General features: G+C 39.5%; 1 protein-coding gene across 1 annotated transcript; it reads right to left on the bottom strand.

Annotated features, from left to right (window-relative positions):
- Window positions 1-2,359: 2,359 nt before the first annotated feature.
- LOC109063815 (splicing factor 3a, subunit 3) lies at window positions 2,360-9,437 on the bottom strand. Its single transcript, XM_042745025.1, has 17 exons — window positions 9,215-9,437; window positions 8,673-8,720; window positions 8,502-8,554; window positions 8,312-8,417; window positions 8,146-8,218; window positions 7,963-8,054; window positions 7,802-7,884; window positions 7,437-7,575; window positions 7,082-7,150; window positions 6,896-6,963; window positions 6,638-6,745; window positions 4,909-4,978; window positions 4,078-4,242; window positions 3,678-3,788; window positions 3,293-3,383; window positions 2,983-3,038; window positions 2,360-2,726 (listed from the first exon to the last, which is right to left on the bottom strand). Exons 1-17 carry the CDS (start codon window positions 9,308-9,310, stop codon window positions 2,649-2,651), a joined length of 1,506 nt encoding a protein of 501 aa, XP_042600959.1. The 5' UTR covers window positions 9,311-9,437; the 3' UTR covers window positions 2,360-2,648.
- Window positions 9,438-22,177: the final 12,740 nt, after the last annotated feature.

Genomic DNA, 22,177 nt, shown 5'->3' with positions numbered 1-22,177 from the left:
ACTAAGATTGCACCTAAATCAACAATTTATAGGTTCATCAAGAACTTCAAGGAAAGAGGTTCAATTCTTGTAAAGAAGGCTTCAGGGCGTCCAAGAAAGTCCAGCAAGTTCCAGGATTGTCTCCTAAAGAGGATTCAGCTGTGGGATCGGAGTGCCACCAGTGCAGAGCTTGCTCAGGAATGGCAGCAGGCAGGTGTGAGCGCATCTGCACGCACAGTGAGGCGAAGACTTTTGGAAGATGGCCTGGTGTCAAGAAGGGCAGCAAAGAAGCCACTTCTCTCCAAAAAAAAACATCAGGGACAGATTGATCTTCTGCAGAAAGCATAGTGAATGGACTGCTGAGGACTGGGGCAAAGTCATATTCTCCGATGAAGCCCCTTTCCGATTGTTTGGGGCATCTGGAAAAAGGCTTGTCCGGAGAAGAAAAGGTGAGCGCTACCATCAGTCCTGTGTCATGCCAACAGTAAAGCATCCTGACACCATTCATGTGTGGGGTTGCTTCTCATCCAAGGGAGTGGGCTCACTCACAATTCTGCCCAAAAAACACAGCCATGACTAAAGAATGGTACCAAAACACCCTCCAACAGCAACTTCTTCCAACAATCCAACAACAGTTTGGTGAAGAACAATGCATTTTCCAGCACGATGGAGCACTGTGCCATAAGGCAAAAGTGATAACTAAGTGGCTCGGGGACCAGAATGTTGAAATTTAGGGTCCATGGCCTGGAAACTCCCCAGATCTTAATCCAATTGAGAACTTGTGGTCAATCCTCAAGAGGCGGGTGGACAAACAAAAACCCACTAATTCTGACAAACTCCAAGAAGTTATTATGAAAGAATGGGTTGCTATCAGTCAGGATTTGGCCCAGAAGTTGATTGAGAGCATGCCCAGTCAAATTGCAGAGGTCCTGAAAAAGAAAGGCCAACACTGCAAATACTGACTCTTTGCATAAATTTGATGTAATTGTCGATAAAAGCCTTTGAAACGTATGAAGTGCTTGTAATTATATTTCAGTACATCACAGAAACAACTGAAACAAAGATCTAAAAGCAGTTTAGCAGCAAACTTTTTGAAAACTAATATTTATGTAATTCTCAAAATTTTTGGCCACGACTGTAGATAACCCACATTATACACCGTTCCTATTCTATAAATCTATAACAAAAGGAATTCTGGAAGAAAAAAGCATGCCACGTCAGATTCCACATCTCACCCGAAATGCGGGTGAGAGGCGCTAAATTTTCAAAAGAATCAGGCATTCTCAATGCAATCACCTCTCGCAGCGTGGCTATCTCCCCTGAGAGCCGTACATTCTGATCAAACACTTAATTCCCTCAAGAATCAGGCGAGAACAGAAACCGCCGCGAATGCATCGCATTAAGCTTGTTCAACTCCACCGAGAGGCGAACGCGCTCATGCAAACGCTGGCAAAAACTCGAGTACAGACCTCTGCTCTAGTACGAATGCAACAGTGAGCGCATCCTACTCCCTCGTGAGTCAAACGCACATGCTTAGTACACAAGGCTTGAAGACAAAAAAGAGGGTGATGTGTTCTACAAGTGCCCTTTTATATCCGCAGTCGCTCATTAGCTTACGTCATAGGCTTCCGCCTGCCAATGTCAAGTTCACTGTCGTTTTTTCATTCATGCTTCAGACACCGGCAACGCTGACAGCGTTCCCATAGCGCCCTCTAGAGGACGCAGCGTGGAGTTCCCTTTCAAAAGGGATCTTGAAATTGCATCATATGACCCCTTTAAACAAAGCATTTATTTAATCAAGCTCCAAAAACAGGTGGTTTTGGAACCAAGAGACAAGATGATGTCACACAGGCACAAAGATTTGCATAAATCCCACCTCCAGAGTAAAACACTCACATGTGAGAGCGAGGGGCTTTGATACTGTTTCCTGTCCAATGTAGACTACAGTTGAACTTCTGTCACTGACAGTAAGATCAATTATACAATACTATATCTGAGCTAATACTTTCTCATCAGATTAATCTAATATATATATATATATATATATATATATATATATATATATATATATATATATATATATATATATATTTTTTTTTTTTTATCTCGATGATGATCCAAAGAAATTGGGTGCATCTAGACTAAATTCAGTCAAAGCTATAAAACTCAATTATTATGCAGATGTGACACTGTTTTTGTTTTTTCCTTCTTTCTTTCAATACATTTGCAGTTATCACATCTGATTTTTCTGTCATTATGATGTATGGTGTGTAGATTGATATGAATGAAAAATAAAGGATTTTAGCATTAGACTGCAACATAAAATGTTGGGAAAATGAAGGGTTCTGAATATATATTTAGTACAGTGACAGATGCCTACTGAAGTAAAACCATCTCACTATTTGATTTTATTGTACAGCAGGTTTAAAAAGTCTCCAGACTGGTTAAAAACAGCATGATTTTTTACACAATGTACTAAAATTTATTGATTAATGAAAGTCTCTGTCTCATAATTATTCATATTTTAATACAAATGTACATGATCATTCTCAAAGACAAATCAAATTCCTCACAAACTGTGGGAAAGACGAGGACTAAACTCTTTCAGATTTCTGCTTCAGTATTTACACTGTGAGTGTTTTGTGTGTTCAGAGATCTTGTTTGTTGTGCTACAGAAGCCCCTGTCGCTTCAGATCCTCATAAGTCTTCTTGTTGACCACGTTTCCACTGGAGTCTTCATATTCCTCCTGCAAGATAAAATATATAGATATTTTCTTTCTTTCTGAACTCATAAACATCCAGTCTGAAGATTTTTCCCGCTTGAAAACTTCACTAATCACTAATCTCTCTCCAAAAGGAACAAATCAAGCCTCCAAAGCAGAGTTTTAACAGCTGATGAACGTTGGTTAAAGCAGATGCTTCAGTCAGAGCAGAGCTGTACAGCTGAATGTGACTTCACTCAGCATAATATCAGACTATTGAATGTGTTTGAGAATAACTCACCTCTGTGTCTGGCTGCCAGCGCTCTAATGCTTTCTGTGACTTCAGCTTTGACCAGACTATTCCAGAGAAAAGAGAAAAATGCATTTTAAGTATGCACTATGTATGCATTATGTTGTGCTCCATGCAACAATCTTGTCTTTTAATCTAGTAATGTCAAACTACAACAAATCTGTTAAAACTGTTAGCAATTCAATAACAGCATGACTGGAGATGGAAGAATGCTTTGTAATCATTTATTAACAGTAATTCATACTATACACTGCATGAATTGGGTGGTTTATGTATATCTGTGATGAATTATTGTACTCACGGGACACTGCATCCTCAATCTGGGTGACGTTGGCGAAGTGGGCTGTGTTAGGAATCCCCAAACAGCGCATGCCATGAGCGTGACGCCACTCCTGCAACACAACACCAGGAACACCAAAGCTGGTATAGGCTTTTCAATACAGCACACCAGTTACAAATACTGTTCATTTACATTTGTTTCTATACTTTACTGTGTAACATACCAGCAGGTATTTTATTTCATGTTAAGAGTAGATCTCTCATTAGTGCATGATTAGAAATAAAGGTGCCAGAAATCATCTGGAAACTACGTTAAAAGTCAGTAAAATCACTAACTAAATTGTAAACTGAGATCCTGCTCCATTAATACATCTGCTGGAGGAGAATAATTTTTCTTGCAAACTTACTGCAAAGTGTCTCTGGAAGGCTTTGGGTCCTCTGTACGTGTAATTCCCACAGATCTCACAGTTGTAATTGATGTTCAGGCCGTGCAGCTTGTACAGCCAGTATGGAATCGGCTGAAGACAAACAAAAGATAAGGTTAATGACACACTAGAAGTGTTTTAACACTAGAGCTGTGTGATACTGAATGTGTGAAATAGTGAAGAGTTAAAATACTGAAAAAAGAAAAAAAAAAAAAATTATGTTATTTACTAAGGCCCAGTCTTAATGATCACTACTGTTCATTATGTTTTGGAGTGATTTGAATTTAAAAAAATTGAATAATAATAATAATAAAAAAAAAAACAGTTTTCTGATTCAGTCTCTGAAGAACACTATAAATAGCTACAATAGATCTAAATGCACCTTTCCGTCCCAGCCGAGCGGCAGGTTTTTGGGGTTGTATATGATCTCATTATCTTCATCTTCACTCTCACTCTCGCTGGGCTGCTCTTCATCCTCCTCGTCACGCTCCTCTCCTGTGCGCGCCTGCTTCCTCTGGACGTTCTCATGGCTCAGCTGCCTTTGCTCCTGCAGCACACAACAAAACACACCAGCTTCAGCATCACTGCAGACAATTCACACCAACGGCACCAAAACAAAACCACTCATTAAAAAAGACAATTAGTAGAGAAAACACTAGGGGTGCTTTCACACTAGCACTTTCGGTGCGCACCCGGGTTCGACTGACGTCAGAGTTTGGTTCGTTTGGATGATGTGAACACTGTCTACCCGAGTCCGCTTAAAAAGGCTGATGTGACTTGTTTTTTTTCTGTTGTATATTGTTTTGTTTTTTTTCAAAAGAAATAAAAAAAAAAGGGTGATGTGAACGCAATCGTACCAAATCGCGGAAGTGAACCAATATTAATTACGTATTATTTGATAAAAATGTGTGTTTGTGTGTCCCGTTGTACTAAGCAACGGAGTAAACTTGAATTTTGCTTGAATTTTGTATTTCTAATGGAACAAATAAAGAGAATGCTTATCATTTTCCACCTGACATCAATGTTTAACAGGACATATGTAAACGTGTCTTTACAGATGACATTGTGACGATATAATCAATGTTATTCACTTCATCTCTCAGTGGTTTTAATGTTGTGGTAGTGTATATATTCAGTGTAAATATATTGCAAATATAGTATAAATGTGAAATGAGAGGAAACTAAACAAAACTACAGCAGGCAGACTGCTTACCCCCAAAATCTCCACATATTCATAAATCTGAGCTTCAAGAAAAGCAGATTCCTTGTTGCGCTCCGAGTCTCTGCAGACACAAGACGAGACAAAAGAACAAATGAAGAGCTCGTTTGAAGAAACAGATAACTCCATTTTTATTTATTTTCAGACATTTCTACTGTGCATTCCAAGTAATATCAATCAAACTGTAGTTGGGTTGTTTTGATTGAATTATAACTTAAATGCAGGTAAATTACAAAATAAAAGTTCATTTAAAGTATGTGTTTTTATTGTTTTATAGCAAAAGCAGATAACTCCAAAAACATTTGTTTAATCTTTGTACACTGATAATGTAGACACCTGACAAACGTTGTTGTTGTGATCATAGACTGTATGGATGTGATTATACACAATACACGGAGCTTTTCCCTCACTTCCCTCCCTAATAAAATATGATCCAGTCAGAGTTGTATTAAAAACTGTCCTGGCCCCTCCAAGCCTTTCAATGGGGGTAAGCAGGTGTTGATTGTCAACAGTCCAGAAGTCGTGAAATAAAGTGCGCACATCTGTAATAAAACGTGCCTCACACGGCTCCGGGGGGTGAATGAAGGCCTCCTGTAGCGAATCCATGCGTTTTTGTAAGAAAATTATCACGAGTTTGTTTACAGGATCAAAGGAAGCAAAGTTTCCTTACTTTAGCAAAGAAAAAACAGTCTCCTCTTGGTTTATATTGAATATATTTATTTATATTTTTCTTCACAAATTCTCATATTTCATTACCAGCGTTTTGGTTTGTTCTCACATTTTTTATTTTTTTTATTTTGTCTTATGCGCGTGCTTTATTTCACGTCTGTTGACAAAAAGCACCCGCTTACCCCCATTGAAAGGCTTGGAGGGGCCAGGACAATTTTTAATATAACTCTGACTTAGGGCTGGGCGATGTATCGCATGCAATTGTCACGCGCATTTCGTCAGTAAAGCCGGTTCCCTGATTACCGCTAAATCGCCATCACCTGCTTTCAAATGGAGCGGCATTTAATATACAGAGGCGTAGATCACTGAAAAGCTACGCAATATCGCGTTCATTATCGCAGATGAATCGCCTTCGATAATGAATGCAATATTGCGTAGCTTTTCAGTGATCTACGGCTCTGTATATTAAATGCCGCTCCATTTGAAAGCAGGTGATGGCAATTTAGCGGTAATCAGGGAACCGGCTTTACTGACGAAATGCGCGTGACAATTGCATGCGATACATCGCCCAGCCCTACTCTGACTGGATTCATCTGAAAGAAGAAAGTCATATACACCTAGGATGCCTCGAGGGGGAGTAAAACACAGACTAATTATCATTTGTGGCTGAACTAACCCTTGAACAGCAGCCTAGTCACCTGACCTGAATACAGTGCACTGATTCGCTTAAATGCACTCATCGGCTTCGGTTCACAAACATCAAGGTTGTTGCTGTCTTCTGTAAAACATGAACTCGCGATGCCTTGACAATACCGGCTTCTTTGACAAAACGTGTTTAGGGTTCAGATCGCACTACATGCCACTCAGTCCAAATGAACTCTTCAAATATTATCTTAGACAAGACCAATTAAATAAATAAATAAATCTAAGTAACATTTCACTGGAAAATAAGGCATACAAATGCATCACTTCAACAAACAAGTCACTTGTTTCTGAACTCATTTAAACCCGAATGCATTGTATTATACAGTTTATCAATTTAAAACAGGCTTACTTCTTTGGTCCTTTGGCTTTTGGGTTTTTGGCAAACAGTGAGGGGTCCAGAGACTCCAGAGATTTGCCTTTAGTGCTGAACAGACGCTGGGCTCTCTCTTCTAGTGTGCTGCAAACAAAATACACACAAACACCACGTTTGGACATTACGAACAGACTCAAGAATCAGGGACCACCAGTCCTACGAATGTTTTATTTGTGATCCAGTTAAATGTGAAACTAGAGTTAAACACGAGCAGGACAGTGTGCTCACACTCACCCTCCACATTTGAGACCCAAGGCCATGAGAGCAGACTTCAATCTGTCCAGACCCAGAGACGCCAGCTCCTGCAGAGATCACACACAACATTACTGATCTGCCAACAGAAGTGTGTGTGTGTGAGAGACATTAATGAAAACATGATTAACTAGGAAAGACAGACAGACAAGAGCAAGACAAACTAACCTCCCAGGAAGAGAAGGCAGACAGATCCAGATGAGCTCCAGCGTGCGTCAGAGCACTACTCGTCTCTTTCTGTAACACACACACGTTTATAAAACCCCTTCATTCATTCCTCATGTGCTCACATGCGTTTAATAGAGGACAGCAGGACAATGAAGATGTAATAGATGACAAATCTCTTCTTATACTGCTATGCTAACTTCTTTATTATACCACTGATGAATATTAACCTCAAAGAACGGTAATATATTGATATGTTTGGAAAATATGCAGCCACTGCTGAAAGCAAAACTCTCGAGCACATGTAATAATAAGGTCTGTAGAGCTCATTAATACGGTCTCCTGAGCACAAACCCACCGGCCAGCCTGGAAACATCCCACTCTCCCACTTCTTCTCAAACTCTGCCAAGATCTTTCCGTAGAGCTCATTCTGATCCAGCAGAGGCTTGACCCGCTCCGTGTATTCCTGCAGGTACTCCAGCAACATCTCCAGATACCTGCGAGAAACAACATTTCATTCTACAACAAGAAACTTGAACTACAAATTACACAAACAAAAACAAAAAAAAAAACACGGTTTTTGTTTTAGGACTGAAGAATTTGGGAAAAAAAGAAAATGATTTTAACTGACACAAACTGTGAACGGTTTTCTGTGTTTGTTCGAGGGCTGCACAATCTGCTCCAAAACTCATGTTGTATTTAAAATGACCACCTTTCACCTACTTCTTATACTCTGCATTCTTCCTGTCTTTAGAGATGTCAAAGAGCTGATCGAATGTTGACAGATAAGAGACATACTCCAGTTTCTAGAAGAGAGCAACAGATAAGAATCAGTTCTTCAATCATTCGAAGGCATGTAAATCAAATAATAAGTCAGACAGTACCTCGACTCCTTTGAGATTAGTGTACTTCAGGTAGCAGTCGTGGAGATCCAGGTAGCGTCCGTAACCCTCTTCATCCGTGAACTCCACCAGATCTGAGATCAGCATTGAGACTGTTACTGTCCATTCACATCACATGACTGACGCCTGCCTCAGCAAACAGCACTCACTTTACTCCAGACTTACTTTGTGCCTCCTCACTGGGGTTGTCTTTGGCTTTCATGAGCTCTTCAAACTCCACTGACATGGGCACACAGATCTGGAAGTGACACACAAGACGAGCGGAGTGAATACTTCACTGTGAGACAGAAGCGTGTCGTTCAGGACAAGGTGACAGTGAAGGACAGATCACCTCATTAGGGTGTTTTCTGTGGAACTCCTTGATCAGTTTGAGTCGGTTGTAGAATTCAGCGAACTCGTTTGGTCCCGATATTGCATTCAGCTCGTCCTTCCTCATACTGATGAACAGACACACAACACAGCCGTGAGATCAAACTAAATAAGTCTGATATATTTCTATCCCGACCTTGAGATTGTCTTACCCGTCTTTGTCCTCATACAAGTCTCTGAGGTTTGCGCTCACTTCCATGTATCTCTGCAAATATCAAATAACACAAAAATACCAGCTGCATAAATGTACAGTTTCCATGATTATAAATTTGAGAATTATTAGGAAATCAGAAAAGGTAACAACAGTAAAGAAAGGATCTCACATCCAGCATAGCTCTCACTCGATGATCAGAGTTGATCTGGTCTCTCAGCTGATGAACAGAGAAAAGAAAAGGTGTGCAGAATAAGAACGTCTCCGTGTAGATTTAAACTTAACTTTCGAAGGTACTTCAAATAAAACCGTGGTATTGTCAAAATAAGAAACGCACAGTAAAAGAGCAACTGTGAGGTCAAAACAAACACATCATAACAACTACATATAGAAATAATAAAGATACACTCGTAAAACAGGCTGAGAAGAAGGATATGCTCTTGAAATCTTAATTAAAAAATAGTTCTGGTGCAATAAACCTTGAGTAACATTACAAGAAATCTACATTATAATGCGTTTAATTCATTTTCAGTACACCATCACACAACTATCTGCTGTGAAATAAAGTGTCTTAACTTGCCCTTTTCATCTTTAATCACTGTTAAGAGTAACCAACTTAAATAGTGCTCAATTTAGTTTAGAGATTATGTTTATTAGTAACTCGATGAGTGTGTTAGCATCATTTTAAACTCATTCAGAGATCTGCGAAGTTACCGTGGTTTTTTTCGTTAGCATCTCCTTCGTTTTGGCGTCCATAAGTCTCTCTTTCTCCTCATGGTATCGACGCTGTTGCTCTAAAATCGTTTCCATTGTAATTTATTAATTTCAAGATATCTGGCTTGTTATTGTTTAGTTGAGCCTGCGTACGCGCGTGTAACGTAACTTACAGGAAAGAGATCCCGTGTGTATTTCACTCGACCGGAAACATTAACGACAGAATAAAGGTTCCGACTTCACACCTCTGTCTCTTCAGACTTTTTAAAAAGTGTTTTATATTAAATGTATATCTAAATAATATCTAACATATATATATATATATATATATATATATATATATATATATATATATATATATATATATATATATATATATATATATATATATTTATTTACTTTATTATTATTCTATTTAATTTTTATGTATTTTTTATTTTTATTTTTTTGCACAGCGTAAAGACTAGCGCATAGATTTCCGTCAAGACTGACTAACCAACAACAAAGCTAAGGTTATCAAAAGCTCAGCTAACGTAAGCCTAAACGTTCAGGGAACCAAGAACTGCAAGCTGCAATGCAGTTATTTTATCCACTAACTGTTTTTACACTAATTAAAAACAAGATTTTAAAATACACTAAATATTTTTGATGAGTGTTTAAATGTCATTTGAGTTCATGTCTTGTTAATATAGCTCTGCCACACTCTAAAATGTGTAAAACCAACATTTTCGCAGTTTTGTCCATCTCCAATATAAGGAGCACTCGAGCATTGAGCATCTGTTTCACACTGCATTTAACCAGATCTGTCCAGAAGATGTCCTCCGCGTGTGTTTCTCCCAGCGCTTCGAAACAGTGAATCAATTTACGAAGCATTTGATTAAATTGATTCAAAGATGCATAAAGCCTTGTTTCTTCTATCACTGGTAGGGTAACGTGTAGTACTTTTAAGTGGCATTCTCTTTGCTGCTTCTGGCTGCTTAATCTGTTATTCACCGCACTCATATATGCTTGAAATCAACATACAAAGACTGAACACTTTCTACTGTATCAATATTTCATCTGTTGTTCGGATCATGTTGCTTGAAATGCATTTGCAAGACACAACAAATGATTTTAAAGAAACATGCTTAAGATTAATTAAGATTAATTTGCAGGGACGATTAGCTCTGGAGGATGGGGAAAGACTTGGCGGCTTGACCAACTAAATGTTTCAAAGAAGCCCAGTGACGAAGACGAAAGAGGTTTATAAAGACAGTTTATTAGAATAAATAAATAAATAAATAAATAAATAATAACAATAATAATAATAATAAATACGTTTATTCATCAGAAACTACCTCGTCAGATACTTTCCTGTGCTTACAAAAAAAGATGATATGACAATGATATTAATCACTTTATAGAATATAAAATACTTTATATTAATAAATAAAAGTTAGAATGCAATATGATGATCTGAAACTGTTTTATGAATCTCTCTGCTCACCACTCAGTAAGAAAGCTGCTAAAACAATCGTATTGATAGAAAAGATGATGACTTCGATGTAAAGGTTACCTCTAATTGTTCTTTGAAGTTGACATTTTTATGTAATTATTTATTTGAGTTATTAATTTATTTTTTAAAGATGTTTCTGTTAACTTTTAGCAGCTTATTGAGTGGTGAGCAGAGAGATTCATAAAACAGTTTCAGATCATCATATTGCATTATAAAGTTTGTTTATTAGTATAAAGTATTCTATATTCTATAAAGTGATTCATATAATAATAATACAAATATATATATATATATATATATATATATATATATATATATATATAGTATTATTAGTATTCTTATTTAGGTACTAAATGTGTTTTGAATTTTGGTTGTATATTTATTTTACTGCTTAGTCACATGTTGTTGTTTTTTATAAATAAATAAATAATATAATATAATATAATAATAAATAATAAATAATTTGGGGAAGTCGTGGCCTGACGGTTAGAGTGTTGGACTTGCAATCCAAGGGTTGTGAGTTCGAGTCTCGGGCCGGCAGGAATTGTAGGTGGGGGGAGTGAATGTACAGCGCTCTCTCCACCTTCAATACCATGACTGAGGTTCCCTTGAGCAAGGCACCGAACCCCCAACTGCTCCCCGGGTGCCGCAACATAAATGGCTGCCCACTGCTCCGGGTGTGTGTTCACTGCTGTGTGTGTGCACTTTGGATGGGTTAAAAGCAGAGCACAAATTCCGAGTATGGGTCACCATACTTGGCTGTATGTCATGTCATGTCACTTGTCACTAAATAAATTCTGTTGTAGGCTATGTATGCCCAGTGAATGTTAAATAATAATAATGATAATAATGATAATAATAATAATAAAAAAAAATAAATAAATAAAAAGTGTACAAGGCGCGCGTCTCTATGGAGACGGGGCTAAAGCGCTGACGTCATACGACCAACTGGATTTACCAGCTGGGACACTCTCAAGCCTACCAGTTTAATCCAAAATATCTTAAATTGTGTTCTGAAGAAGAACAAAGCTTTTACAGGTTTGGAACGACATGGGGGTAAGTGATTAATGGCAAAATTTTTATTTTTCGGTGGAGTAACCCTTTAAAGATCTGGGACAGTCTTGCGCACTACTTCCTGTCACGCTCACACACTCTCAAGTGGCCAAGACCGCAAGTGTAGGTATTTGGACAAGGCAATAGACTGCTGTGCACTCGGTTACTGACAGGTAAATGACTTACAATATCCTGCTTTATATTGTTATAGTGTAAAATAAATGTGTGTCAGTCATAACTTTAGATTTGTAGGGTAAAGTAAAGGGGTGCGGTGATTATGAATCTACACAGCAACATAACTTTGTCTTCGATCACTGACACAGAAAACTTGTGATGTTTAAAAAGCACTAGAGACACAATGCAATGTTGTTTTTTTCTATTACATAGAATTAACCTAGCGTGAAAGTTGCAAGTTTAAGTTTGTATGCTCCACAGGCAAGTAGGCTAATTCAACTCAACTAACCCAAACTAGCTAAGCTAAATATAAAGACAAAAACTCTATTCGTGTTGCATTTTTTTCCAATAAATATAGTTCCAAAGCAGTTTACAGAGAAAAGTGCCTCACTGCTCCCCTTTGTTGGCTTTCAACAGAATAAAACAATTGCAATTAATGTCATGACACATGATTTCTAATCCGTCTTTCATTCTTATTAAATTTTTTGTCTCGTTGTGCATGATTTATCAGTGTGTGTTATTTAAAAAAGGTCTTGTTCATCTTTCACCAAAAGCCTCTTATAAGCATGTGACATTTATGTAGAAATAACATTAGCCACAAGCCCAATAGCTGGTTAGTTACTCAATTAGAAATGCTTTTGTTTACTTAACGTAACCTTGGTTCCCTGAGATAAGGGAACGAGCGTTATGTATGGCAAAATTCCTTTTTTCCTTTCTGCTGAAGCCTGATTTTTTTCACGTTTATATAGCTGCACAATTCATCAGATCATTTGACTCAAGTGACGATCATTGATTCGTGCAGCTTGTAGTGCGGCAAGTGACATAACGCTCATTCCCTTATCTCAGGGAACCGAGGTTACATTAAGTAACCGAAAGCATTCCCTTTCGAACATTCACTCTCGTTATGTATGGGCACGTATCCAATAACGCAGCACTACAAGCAACAATCACATGCTGCTGTGCGAGCCCAGTGTTAGAGCACTAAAAGGGCCCTAAGGGACTTGGGCATTATCTCGCCCCAAGCTTAGCTGAGAGCATAAGAAACCACTACCCACATGGGAGGTTAGACAGATAGAATCCGCGCCTGCAGGGCAGGGATGTCTAAGTTATAGAATCTGGCAAAAGTGGATGGCGACGACCAGCTGGCGGCCGCACAGATCTCACTGATACACATGTCGCTGGACCACACCCATGAGGAGGGCGTTCCCCTTGTGGAGTGGGCTCTCACACCAGTAGGGCTTTCCAGTCCTTCCAATGCATAAGCCAGGGCTATTGTATCAACAATCAACAATCCAGCGAGACAGTCTTTGCTTGGTAACCGGCAGACCCTTCTGGCGGCCTCCAAAGCAAACAAACAGTTGTTCAGACTGCCTGAACAGTTTAGAATGTTCCACATAGACTCTCAGAGCCCTAACAGAGCAGAGAGTATTCGGTCCCTGCTTGCTGTCTGCACAGGGAGTGCCAATAGGGATATAACTTGCGATCTAAAGGGAGTAGAGAGCACCAATTTTGGAATACTGACCATTTCTGGCCATGGAGCCTTCTCGTAGACGGTGCCCTTGCCTCAAGAATGGTGTTGCTTACTCTTGCTGGGAGCCTATCAGACTCCCGTCGAGGCACCAGACACGAAGGCTTCACAGCTCTGGGCTGGGATGCCAAATCATGCCTTTCGCCTGCGAGAGAAGGTCCCTCCTCAACGGGATGGGCCACAGGGCCATTGTTATGAGCTGCATCAGCTCTGGAAACCAAGCCTGGTTCTTCCAGAGTGGAGCTTTTAAGTGGAGGGAGCATTTGGTTTGGATTTGGATTTCAGCCTCTGAAAAACCCTCAGGGGGGCGTGTCGTCCCCTTTGTGAGGGAAGCCGTCAATCACTGAATCATCAGGAATCGATGCCCGCATTAGGGCGGAGTCTAGAACCGTTCCCAGAAAGACAGTTCGTTGTCTGGGCAACAACTGGCTCTTGCGTGGGTTGATGACCAACCCGAGGCGCTAGAAGTGACTGAGCAGCAGCCCTCTGTGAGCGGTCAGTTCCCGTTCTGATCTGACTAGAACAAGCCAATCGTTGAGTTAGTTCAATACGCGGATTCCCATCTGCCTGAGATGGGACAGAGATGGATGCGCTGCATGGCCCTTTAAGCCAGGGGCAGATGGTGGGCACAGACGTGTGGCGATCGCTTCCTCCAGGGGGGGAAATTTGGCGTAACTTCTTTCGTCAGCGCCGTCAACGGTGGTGAGAGCTGCTGCAGTCGAGGGGTTTACCCGTGCCAAATAGGGGGCACACCACATCTTGGTAAGCTCATCATGGACGGCTGGCAAGAACGGGGCTGCGCGCTGGCGAGGGGATTGCTGGCAGGTCTCTGGCAGGAACCACTCATCCAGTAAGCCATGGGCGGGCTCCTCTGGAGCCGACCACTCGAGTCCCAGACCCTCCACAGCCTTGATTGAGGCCCAGATCCTCCACAGAGGACGCGGATAAGCTCGGCATCTGGCTTCAGCTTCGGCACCTGAGGGGGAGGGGTTGCTTCGGGTTCCACTCCAGAATCGTCCCATTCCTACATACACAAACGTGAACAAATCAGGCTTCAGCAGAAAGGAAAAAAGGAGTTTTCCCATACATAACGAGAGTGAACGTTTGAAAGGGAACACACAGAGAACTAAATTTGGGTCTTTTAAAGCGAACTGTGTGTCAAAATACCCAATTACTTACTACCATTGGACATGTTATTTCATATAGAAACAGAGTTCAACAGAATGTACTATTGTTGTATCAACCCTTGTATCAAACTGCCAAGCATTTTATACACCAGATTAAAACAAATTCCTTTCACTGCTTTGATTATTTTTTTTTCCTGTTATATCTGGTAACTAGATGACATTAGTTAGGACTGGCCTGCAAACAGTCAGATATGTAGAGAGTTTTCTTCTGTTGAAGTGTTGTATTTGTAATTGTGCTAGTCTTGTGTCTGTAATAGGATGGTCCATGACCTGCCTGATAAAACAGCATTTGTGAGCACAGTGCTGCTTTATGTACAGCAACATCTGATAGACGTCTGTAAGATGTTAGTTTTACATACATTCTAAACCATAAACATATTAAAGACAAGTAATAGACATCTATTTGACTATCTATCTGATAGGAAACATCCTATAGACATGTTGCAGATGAGCAAACACTGTAAAAAAAAAAAAAATCTTCCAGATGTAAATGCAGATGTCAAATAGACGTCTCCGTGGTGTGTGCTATCAGGGTTTATTACATGGCTCTGTGGAATACTTGATTCTGATTGGTCAGTCGCAACACTCCGAGGTACATTATCCCTCGATAACAACTGGTAAAAAACACAGGCTTATCCGGGTAACTGAAGTCAGCGCTGTACTCTTGCTAGGAACAGTTTTTCTTGGTGAAAGCTTTGTGTTTGTTAAGCTTATAAAATATTAAAACTCGATTCAAAAAGGTGTACAATTAAGTCATCCTGGTATTGTGGACTCGCTCTCTTTTTTCATACAAACGCAGCTGCTGCCATTTTGCTACGATTGTTTTGTGCGCTGTAATGGATTATAAGATAACTAATAAACTGGTAATATTTTAAAACATTTTCTTCTTTCAATCTTTTATTGCCTTAATTATTTATGTGGTGAAATCTTGTGTAATAGGTGGTTTGACTGCACCGTTTCCCTTAAATCTCTGTTTAGTTTGAATTTGCCGCTTGATCGCAACTGCTGTGTTCATGGAAGCTTTGCGTTCAAATATTTCAACTCAAATCAATATTTTGTGTTTAATTATTTACTTATGTGGCAAGTAGCCATGTAATAAGCGGGATACTGTACATCCAGCCCCAGCTTTGCGTCGGGGTCCTGATCACCCTGTCAGGGTTTATTCTGAGAGAACAACCGGCTTCCCACGAGGGAAGTCCTGCCACACATAGAGTGTAAGTCTGTGGGAAACACTGCAGCAGTCTTCAGTAAAATGACAGGGACACAACACAAGTTTGTGGCATTGCTGTAAAAATTTACATTTATAACCATTGATTCTTCACAGCCTTGTCCTTTGGCAGTAAAAAAAATAATAAAATAAAAACAGAGTGCAGAACATAGCATCTTCTTGACATGATGCTATCAGGAATCTGCTATGGTGTTTGAGGGAGGGGGGTTCAAGTTTTCCCAGGTCTGTCTGCGCAACAAATGGGCGGGTAATATGCTTATGTTTCATGTTGACATCAGCATGAACTGGCTTGGGATTTGTTTTAAAAACCACTCGTTTCAACGATTCAGAGTCAGCACTTTTCTTTTGAAGAACAATAACTTTATACACGGTGCACTTTTTAGATTTAAAACTTTGCAGGATGTTTTCATTCACTTAGAGCTGTGTTACACACTGCATGAAAGGTAATTTTCAAAAATCCATAATAGCGGCACTTTAACAAAACATTTCATTCACAAAAAACTGTTACGTTTCATAGGCCTAATGCTTAAAGTTTTTTTTCTAGGCTTGATTGTGTTTATGGGGTGCAGTCTAACGTGTAAAAAAAATGTTCTGATGATTTCCTGTTTTTATGAAGCCCCATCCTCAGAAATAGGCGATGGGCTCTGATTGGTTAGCTGGTCCAGTGTATTGTGATTGGCTAAACCACATCTAGTGCACATCTAATCGTCCCGCCCCTCACCTCATCTCCATCTGTATTGTAAACAATGCTGTCGTCAATATCCCTTATCAGTTTGAGCCCAATTGAGAAGCAGAGGATACTTTTAATGGTATGTTTTTTGTTTGTTGTTGTCTTATACTGTTAGATATGCTGTTATTCGTAAATGCTACTGTTTATGTTAGTTTCTAATAAACGGTTTTATCCTGATTAAAGCTTTAATACAGTACAGCAACTGCATACACGTCCATGTTTAATACTTCTCATATCTATGTGAAAAATGTCTGTCTGTTTATACACAAAGTGTATATATGGAACAGTTCATTGTTGGAGCTGAGCTGTTGAGCTGATGATATGTATGAGAGAGAGAGAGAGAGAGAGAGAGAGAGAGAGAGAGAGAGAAAGATGCAGAGCAGGGGGCGCGAGGAACATGATTGAGAACTGCTGCTTTAGAACATTGATTTTGAAACTTGTGAATCCATTAGGATCATTAGAAAATAGAATTGTGATTCATATATGAATAGATTTTTGTGCACCCCTAGTTTTAGCTCAAAGACCCATCTCTTTAACCTGGCTTACACATACAGTAAGACACTAACACATTTCTAATTTTTAGCCTGCATTAATTTGGTCAACCGGAACTGGGAACACTTCCCATAACACCCGATTTACTTGCTATATCGTTAGAAGAATGGCATCTATGCTAATATTAGTCTGTTTCTCTCTTATTCTAAGGTCACCGTAGCCACCAGATCCAGTCTGTATCCAGATCAGAGAGTCACTGCTGTCACCCGGATCCAGTACGTATCCAGCCCAGATCTTGGATCAGCACCTAGAAGGGACCTCTACAGCCCCGAAAGTCAGCGGAGACCAAAACAATTAGATGAGCCCCAACCCCAGTAAAGACCTTGTCTCAGACAGGAACCAGTTGAGTCCTCTGCACAATGTGACTTTGCTGCAGCCTGGAATTGAACTGCAGGTTTCATCCGGTCAGAGGAGAACTGGCCCCCCGACTGAGCCTGGTTTCTCCCAAGGTTTTATCTCCATTCTGTCACCGATTAAGTTTTGGTTCCTTGCCGCTGTCGCATCTGGCTTGCTTAGTTGGGGACACTTCATTTACAGCGATATCGTTGACTTGATTGCAAATGATTGCACAGATACTATTTAAACTGAACTGAGCTGGATGATGACATCACTGAATTAAATGATGAACTGCCTTTAACTGAAAATTGAGTGTTTACTATTGTCATTTTGCATTATTGACACACTATTTAATAATGTAAAGTGCTTTGACACAATCTGTATTGTTAAAAGCATTGTATGTACAGTGCCTTGCGAAAGTATTCATACCCCTTCATTTTTTCGTGTTTTGTTATGTTACTGCTTTAAATTACTTTTTTCCACATCAATCTACACTCCATACACCATATTGACAAAGCAAAAACAGAATTGTCACAACTTCGTAAATTTATAAAAAAAAAAAAAAAATGGATATAAGTACATTGCATAAGTATTCATATCTTTAGCTAAATATTTTGCTGAAGCACCTTTACAGCCTCAAGCCTTTTTTGTTTGATGCGACAAGCTTTGCTCATCAGCATTTGCAATTATCTGCAATCCTTCTTATCTTTTCACCTCTCAAGCTCTGTCAGGTTGGATGGGGGTGGACACCCATTCTCAGGTTTCTCCAGAAATATTTGACTTGGTTCAATTCCAGGCTCTGGCCGGGCCACTCAAGGACATTCACAGAGTTGTCTATAAGCCACTCTTGCTGTATGCTTAGGGTCAAGAAGGTGAACCCAGTCTGAGGTTCTGAATGCTCCGGACTAGGTTTTCATTAAGCCTATTTCAATATTTTGGGGCATTGAGCATTTCTTTTACTCTGACGAGTCCCTCAGTCCCTGCATGAGGCTGGTAGCAGCACACTTTATTTTTGGAATGGTACTCTGCAGGTGATGAGCAGTGCCTGGTTTCCTTCAAACATGATGCTTTGAAATGAGGTTCATCAGACCAGAGAATCTAGTTTTTTACAGTCTGGGGGTCCTTTAGGTGCTTTTTTTGCAAATTCTAAGTGTGTTTTCATGTGTCTTCACTAAAGAGAGGATTGAGTTTGGCCACAGCGCCATGAAGCCCAGATCAGTGGAGTGCTGGCAGTGATGTTTGTCCTTCTGTAGATTTCTCCTATCTCCACATATGATCATGGAGCTCAACTAGAGTGACCATCAGGTTCTTGGTCACCACTTAAACCAAAGCCCTCTTCTCCATCTATTGCTCAATTTGGCCAGGAGGCCAGCTCTATGAAGAGTCCTGGTTGTTTCAGATTTCTTCCATTGAGGGTAACAGAGACTACATGCTTCTGTGAACCTTCAATGCTTTTCTGAATGCTTCTCCAGAAGCTGTTTCTGAGCTCTACAGGCAGTTATTTTGACTTTAGGTTTTTGCTCTGATATGCATTATTAGCTGTTAGACCTATTATTAAGACATGTGTGCCTTTCCAAATCATAACCATTTAATTGAATTTACCACAGGTTAACTTCACTCGAAGTATAGTGACATCTATAAGCAATATCAATGCTCCTGAGCTAAATTTCAACTGTCCCAGTTAAGGATATGAATACTTATGCAGTGGAATCATTTTAGTTTTTTATTTCTAATAAATTTGCAAAGATTTTTAAAACCTGTTTTTTGTTTTACCATTATGGTGTATGGAGTGTAGATTGATGTGGAAAAAAGTCATTTAAAGCAGTTTAACATAAGGAAGCAACATAACAAAATGTGAAAAAAAAATGAAGGGGTATGAATACTTTCGCAAGGAACTGTATAAATAAAGGTGACTTGATTATTAGTCATAATGTGATAAATGTTAGATAACACTAAGATGTGTTGACAAAATGAGAGCCCACAAACACATAAAATAATATCTTAATATTAAATGTTTGATTCATGGTAATTACATTTTTATGGTTGCATTTACCATCTGTGCAATGTTGGTGGTCCTTAAGATAAGATGTTCGAAATGTCATGAGGTCATATATTTCACTGAATAAATCATCACCGTTGTAATCACTTGAATTACTCTGACTGTGGTGGACCCGGTGGACAGCTTTAAATGATATTGATTCATAATACATCACTTGCACATTATCTAACATCAGCACATAAGTGAACTCAGGAAACTGTGTCTGCCCAGTAATGAATGTGGCAAAAACCATCAGTGAGAACCTGTGGGAACATAGATAACAGTTTTTGACTAAGCAGACACATTATAAGTGTAAGTTTTATAAATACTTCAGTAAGATAATTATTGATTATAACTGCTCATTTAAGGTCCCCAGTTCTCAGTTCTTTAGTGTGAAAAGAGAAAAGAAACAACTATATCAATGAACTGAGGTATGGACATGCTGTTTCAGTGGCAGACACATAAAGGAGCAGTGATTTGGCTGTAGGCTAATCTAGCCATCCCGTCCCCTCCCACAGTGGTAATGGTGCGGACCAGTTTCGAGCAAAAAACACAAAAAATGGAAATACAGAATAATGAGTGATGTTTTATGTTTGTTCAAAAATCTTATTCGGATGCAACAACCTAAACTTGTAGAATCAAAAATTAAACAGAGTTACAATTATCTGTTTGTGAGGTATTTAAAAAAAATGGTTAATTTTGATTATGGAAATTGAACACAGAACTGCAAACCTAGTGATCAAATTGGGGAAGTTATGGCAGAATCTGGGCTTAGCCCAAGGCTGATATGTGTCTGTGTAAAATGCCACCCATGATGTCATAAACATTCCCTTCCAAAAATAGTTTGACTCCGTCTGTTTCTTCTGCTGTAGTTTGTAAAACTGCTTTGATTTATGCAATTGTAGATAAATAATAAATAATCAAAAAACAAAAATCTGCTTCCCAGAAAAGAATGCGGGAGTATACAACAAGCAGTGTCGGCCCAGATCCGGCCCACATCTGGCCCGCATGGATTTCACGTGTGCCAGATGTGGGCCGAATCTGGGCCATCACTATGTTGTTGTCTTGGGAGGCACAAAATTGAATTATTTTCTAAGAAGTAAGTTTATCAAACAAGTCTTAGTAACAGATTTTACATCAATGTAAAACATAAAAAAAAAGTCCTGGTTCACCTTTTTGATGGATATAAAAAACTATAAACTGACTATTACTAAACATGTTGGAACAAACAAAGTAAACAAAACTTTAATTTAATTTACTAGAGACCATTAGTTTATAGAATCTAACAAGAGATTAATGCCCAAAATACCCTCTCTTGCCCCAGAGCAATATATAGTCAGGGGCCCATGTGTACATCATGATCACAAGAATAGCTGTAAACTGACTTACCTGCTTCAACAGCTGTCAAATATGACAAAAGACACACAAGATACTGCATTCCCTCAGTAAATTAGTCCCTGCACTTTAGCTTACTGGATGTAGATTGGGTATGATCTCGTTGTTGAGTATTACAGATTTCCAACTACAAATAAAAAAAGTCACTTGAGCTAATGTTTGGAATTCCTTCCTTCCAGTTTTGGTTAAAAAAGTGAGATATGTTCAATATGTCATTGCTGTACATTTTTAATCATAATTTTAGTTGTTTGTGTTTAAGTAATTCATATTTTTGTAGTACAGATTACTTAAGAAAATCATGGATGTGAACGTGATAGACTATGTAATGGTGGCCTCCTCAGTTGAAATCACATTTGATGTCTCTGTGAAAACCCAGATAGCAACATATTGTCGGCCCAGATCCGGCCCGCATCTGGCACAAGTAGGGAACTCAGGGAGCCATGGCGGAGCAGCCCCCCCGCCCCAAAGAATCCTTGGGGAGAATATTGGCTTCTTAAGCCCTGTGTGGGAACCCACTCTGTTATTGATTTACACAAATAAATCAAAAATAATAATTGTGTAAATCAAAAACAGAGCTTGTTTGTCATTTTTTTATTTGTGTAAGCTATAGCTTCTGACCTTTAAATCAAAACATACTCAAGATTTTATGTAATCTATTACTGTTACGTATGACAGAAACAGGATGTAAATGCAAGGTGTCTTTATTGAACACAGTGCAAGCCAGACAAGGAAACAGAGTCACAGGGAAACACAGGCGGCCGGACACAAGGCTGGTGGAATGGTGACGCAGGGACTTCGGTGGGCAACAGATGGTGGTGCTCAGTCCCGTGATGATCCCTCGAATCCCGGTGCATGCAATCCTCGTGACAGTGCTATGAAATCCAGTGCAGCGTGAAGATCCCGGAACAACCGACGATGACAAGGAGACTCAGGCAGGGACTAACGAACACGGGAACAGGTACAGGAGCACACCAGGGAGAACAACGATCTGACAACATGAAACACAGGTTACTGAACTTATAAAGGGAACAAACAATTGAGCCCAGCTGGCGCTGCTGATCATCGCTGATCAGTGACCACACCCACAGACACACACACAACAGCACGCTAGACGAGAGAGAGAGAATGAATCCATGAACCGTGACAGTACCCCCTCCCCTAAGAACACCTCCTGGCGTTCCATGGCGGACCTACCTGACAATTGTAATCATCAATCAGAGAGTGATCCAGAATGTCTCTAGCAGGCA

The sequence above is a fragment of the Cyprinus carpio genome, chromosome B19 (genome assembly GCF_018340385.1).
Source record: "Cyprinus carpio isolate SPL01 chromosome B19, ASM1834038v1, whole genome shotgun sequence".
In the NCBI taxonomy this organism is placed as follows: Eukaryota; Metazoa; Chordata; class Actinopteri; order Cypriniformes; family Cyprinidae; genus Cyprinus; species Cyprinus carpio.
This window is presented reverse-complemented; position numbering and strand designations above follow the sequence as displayed.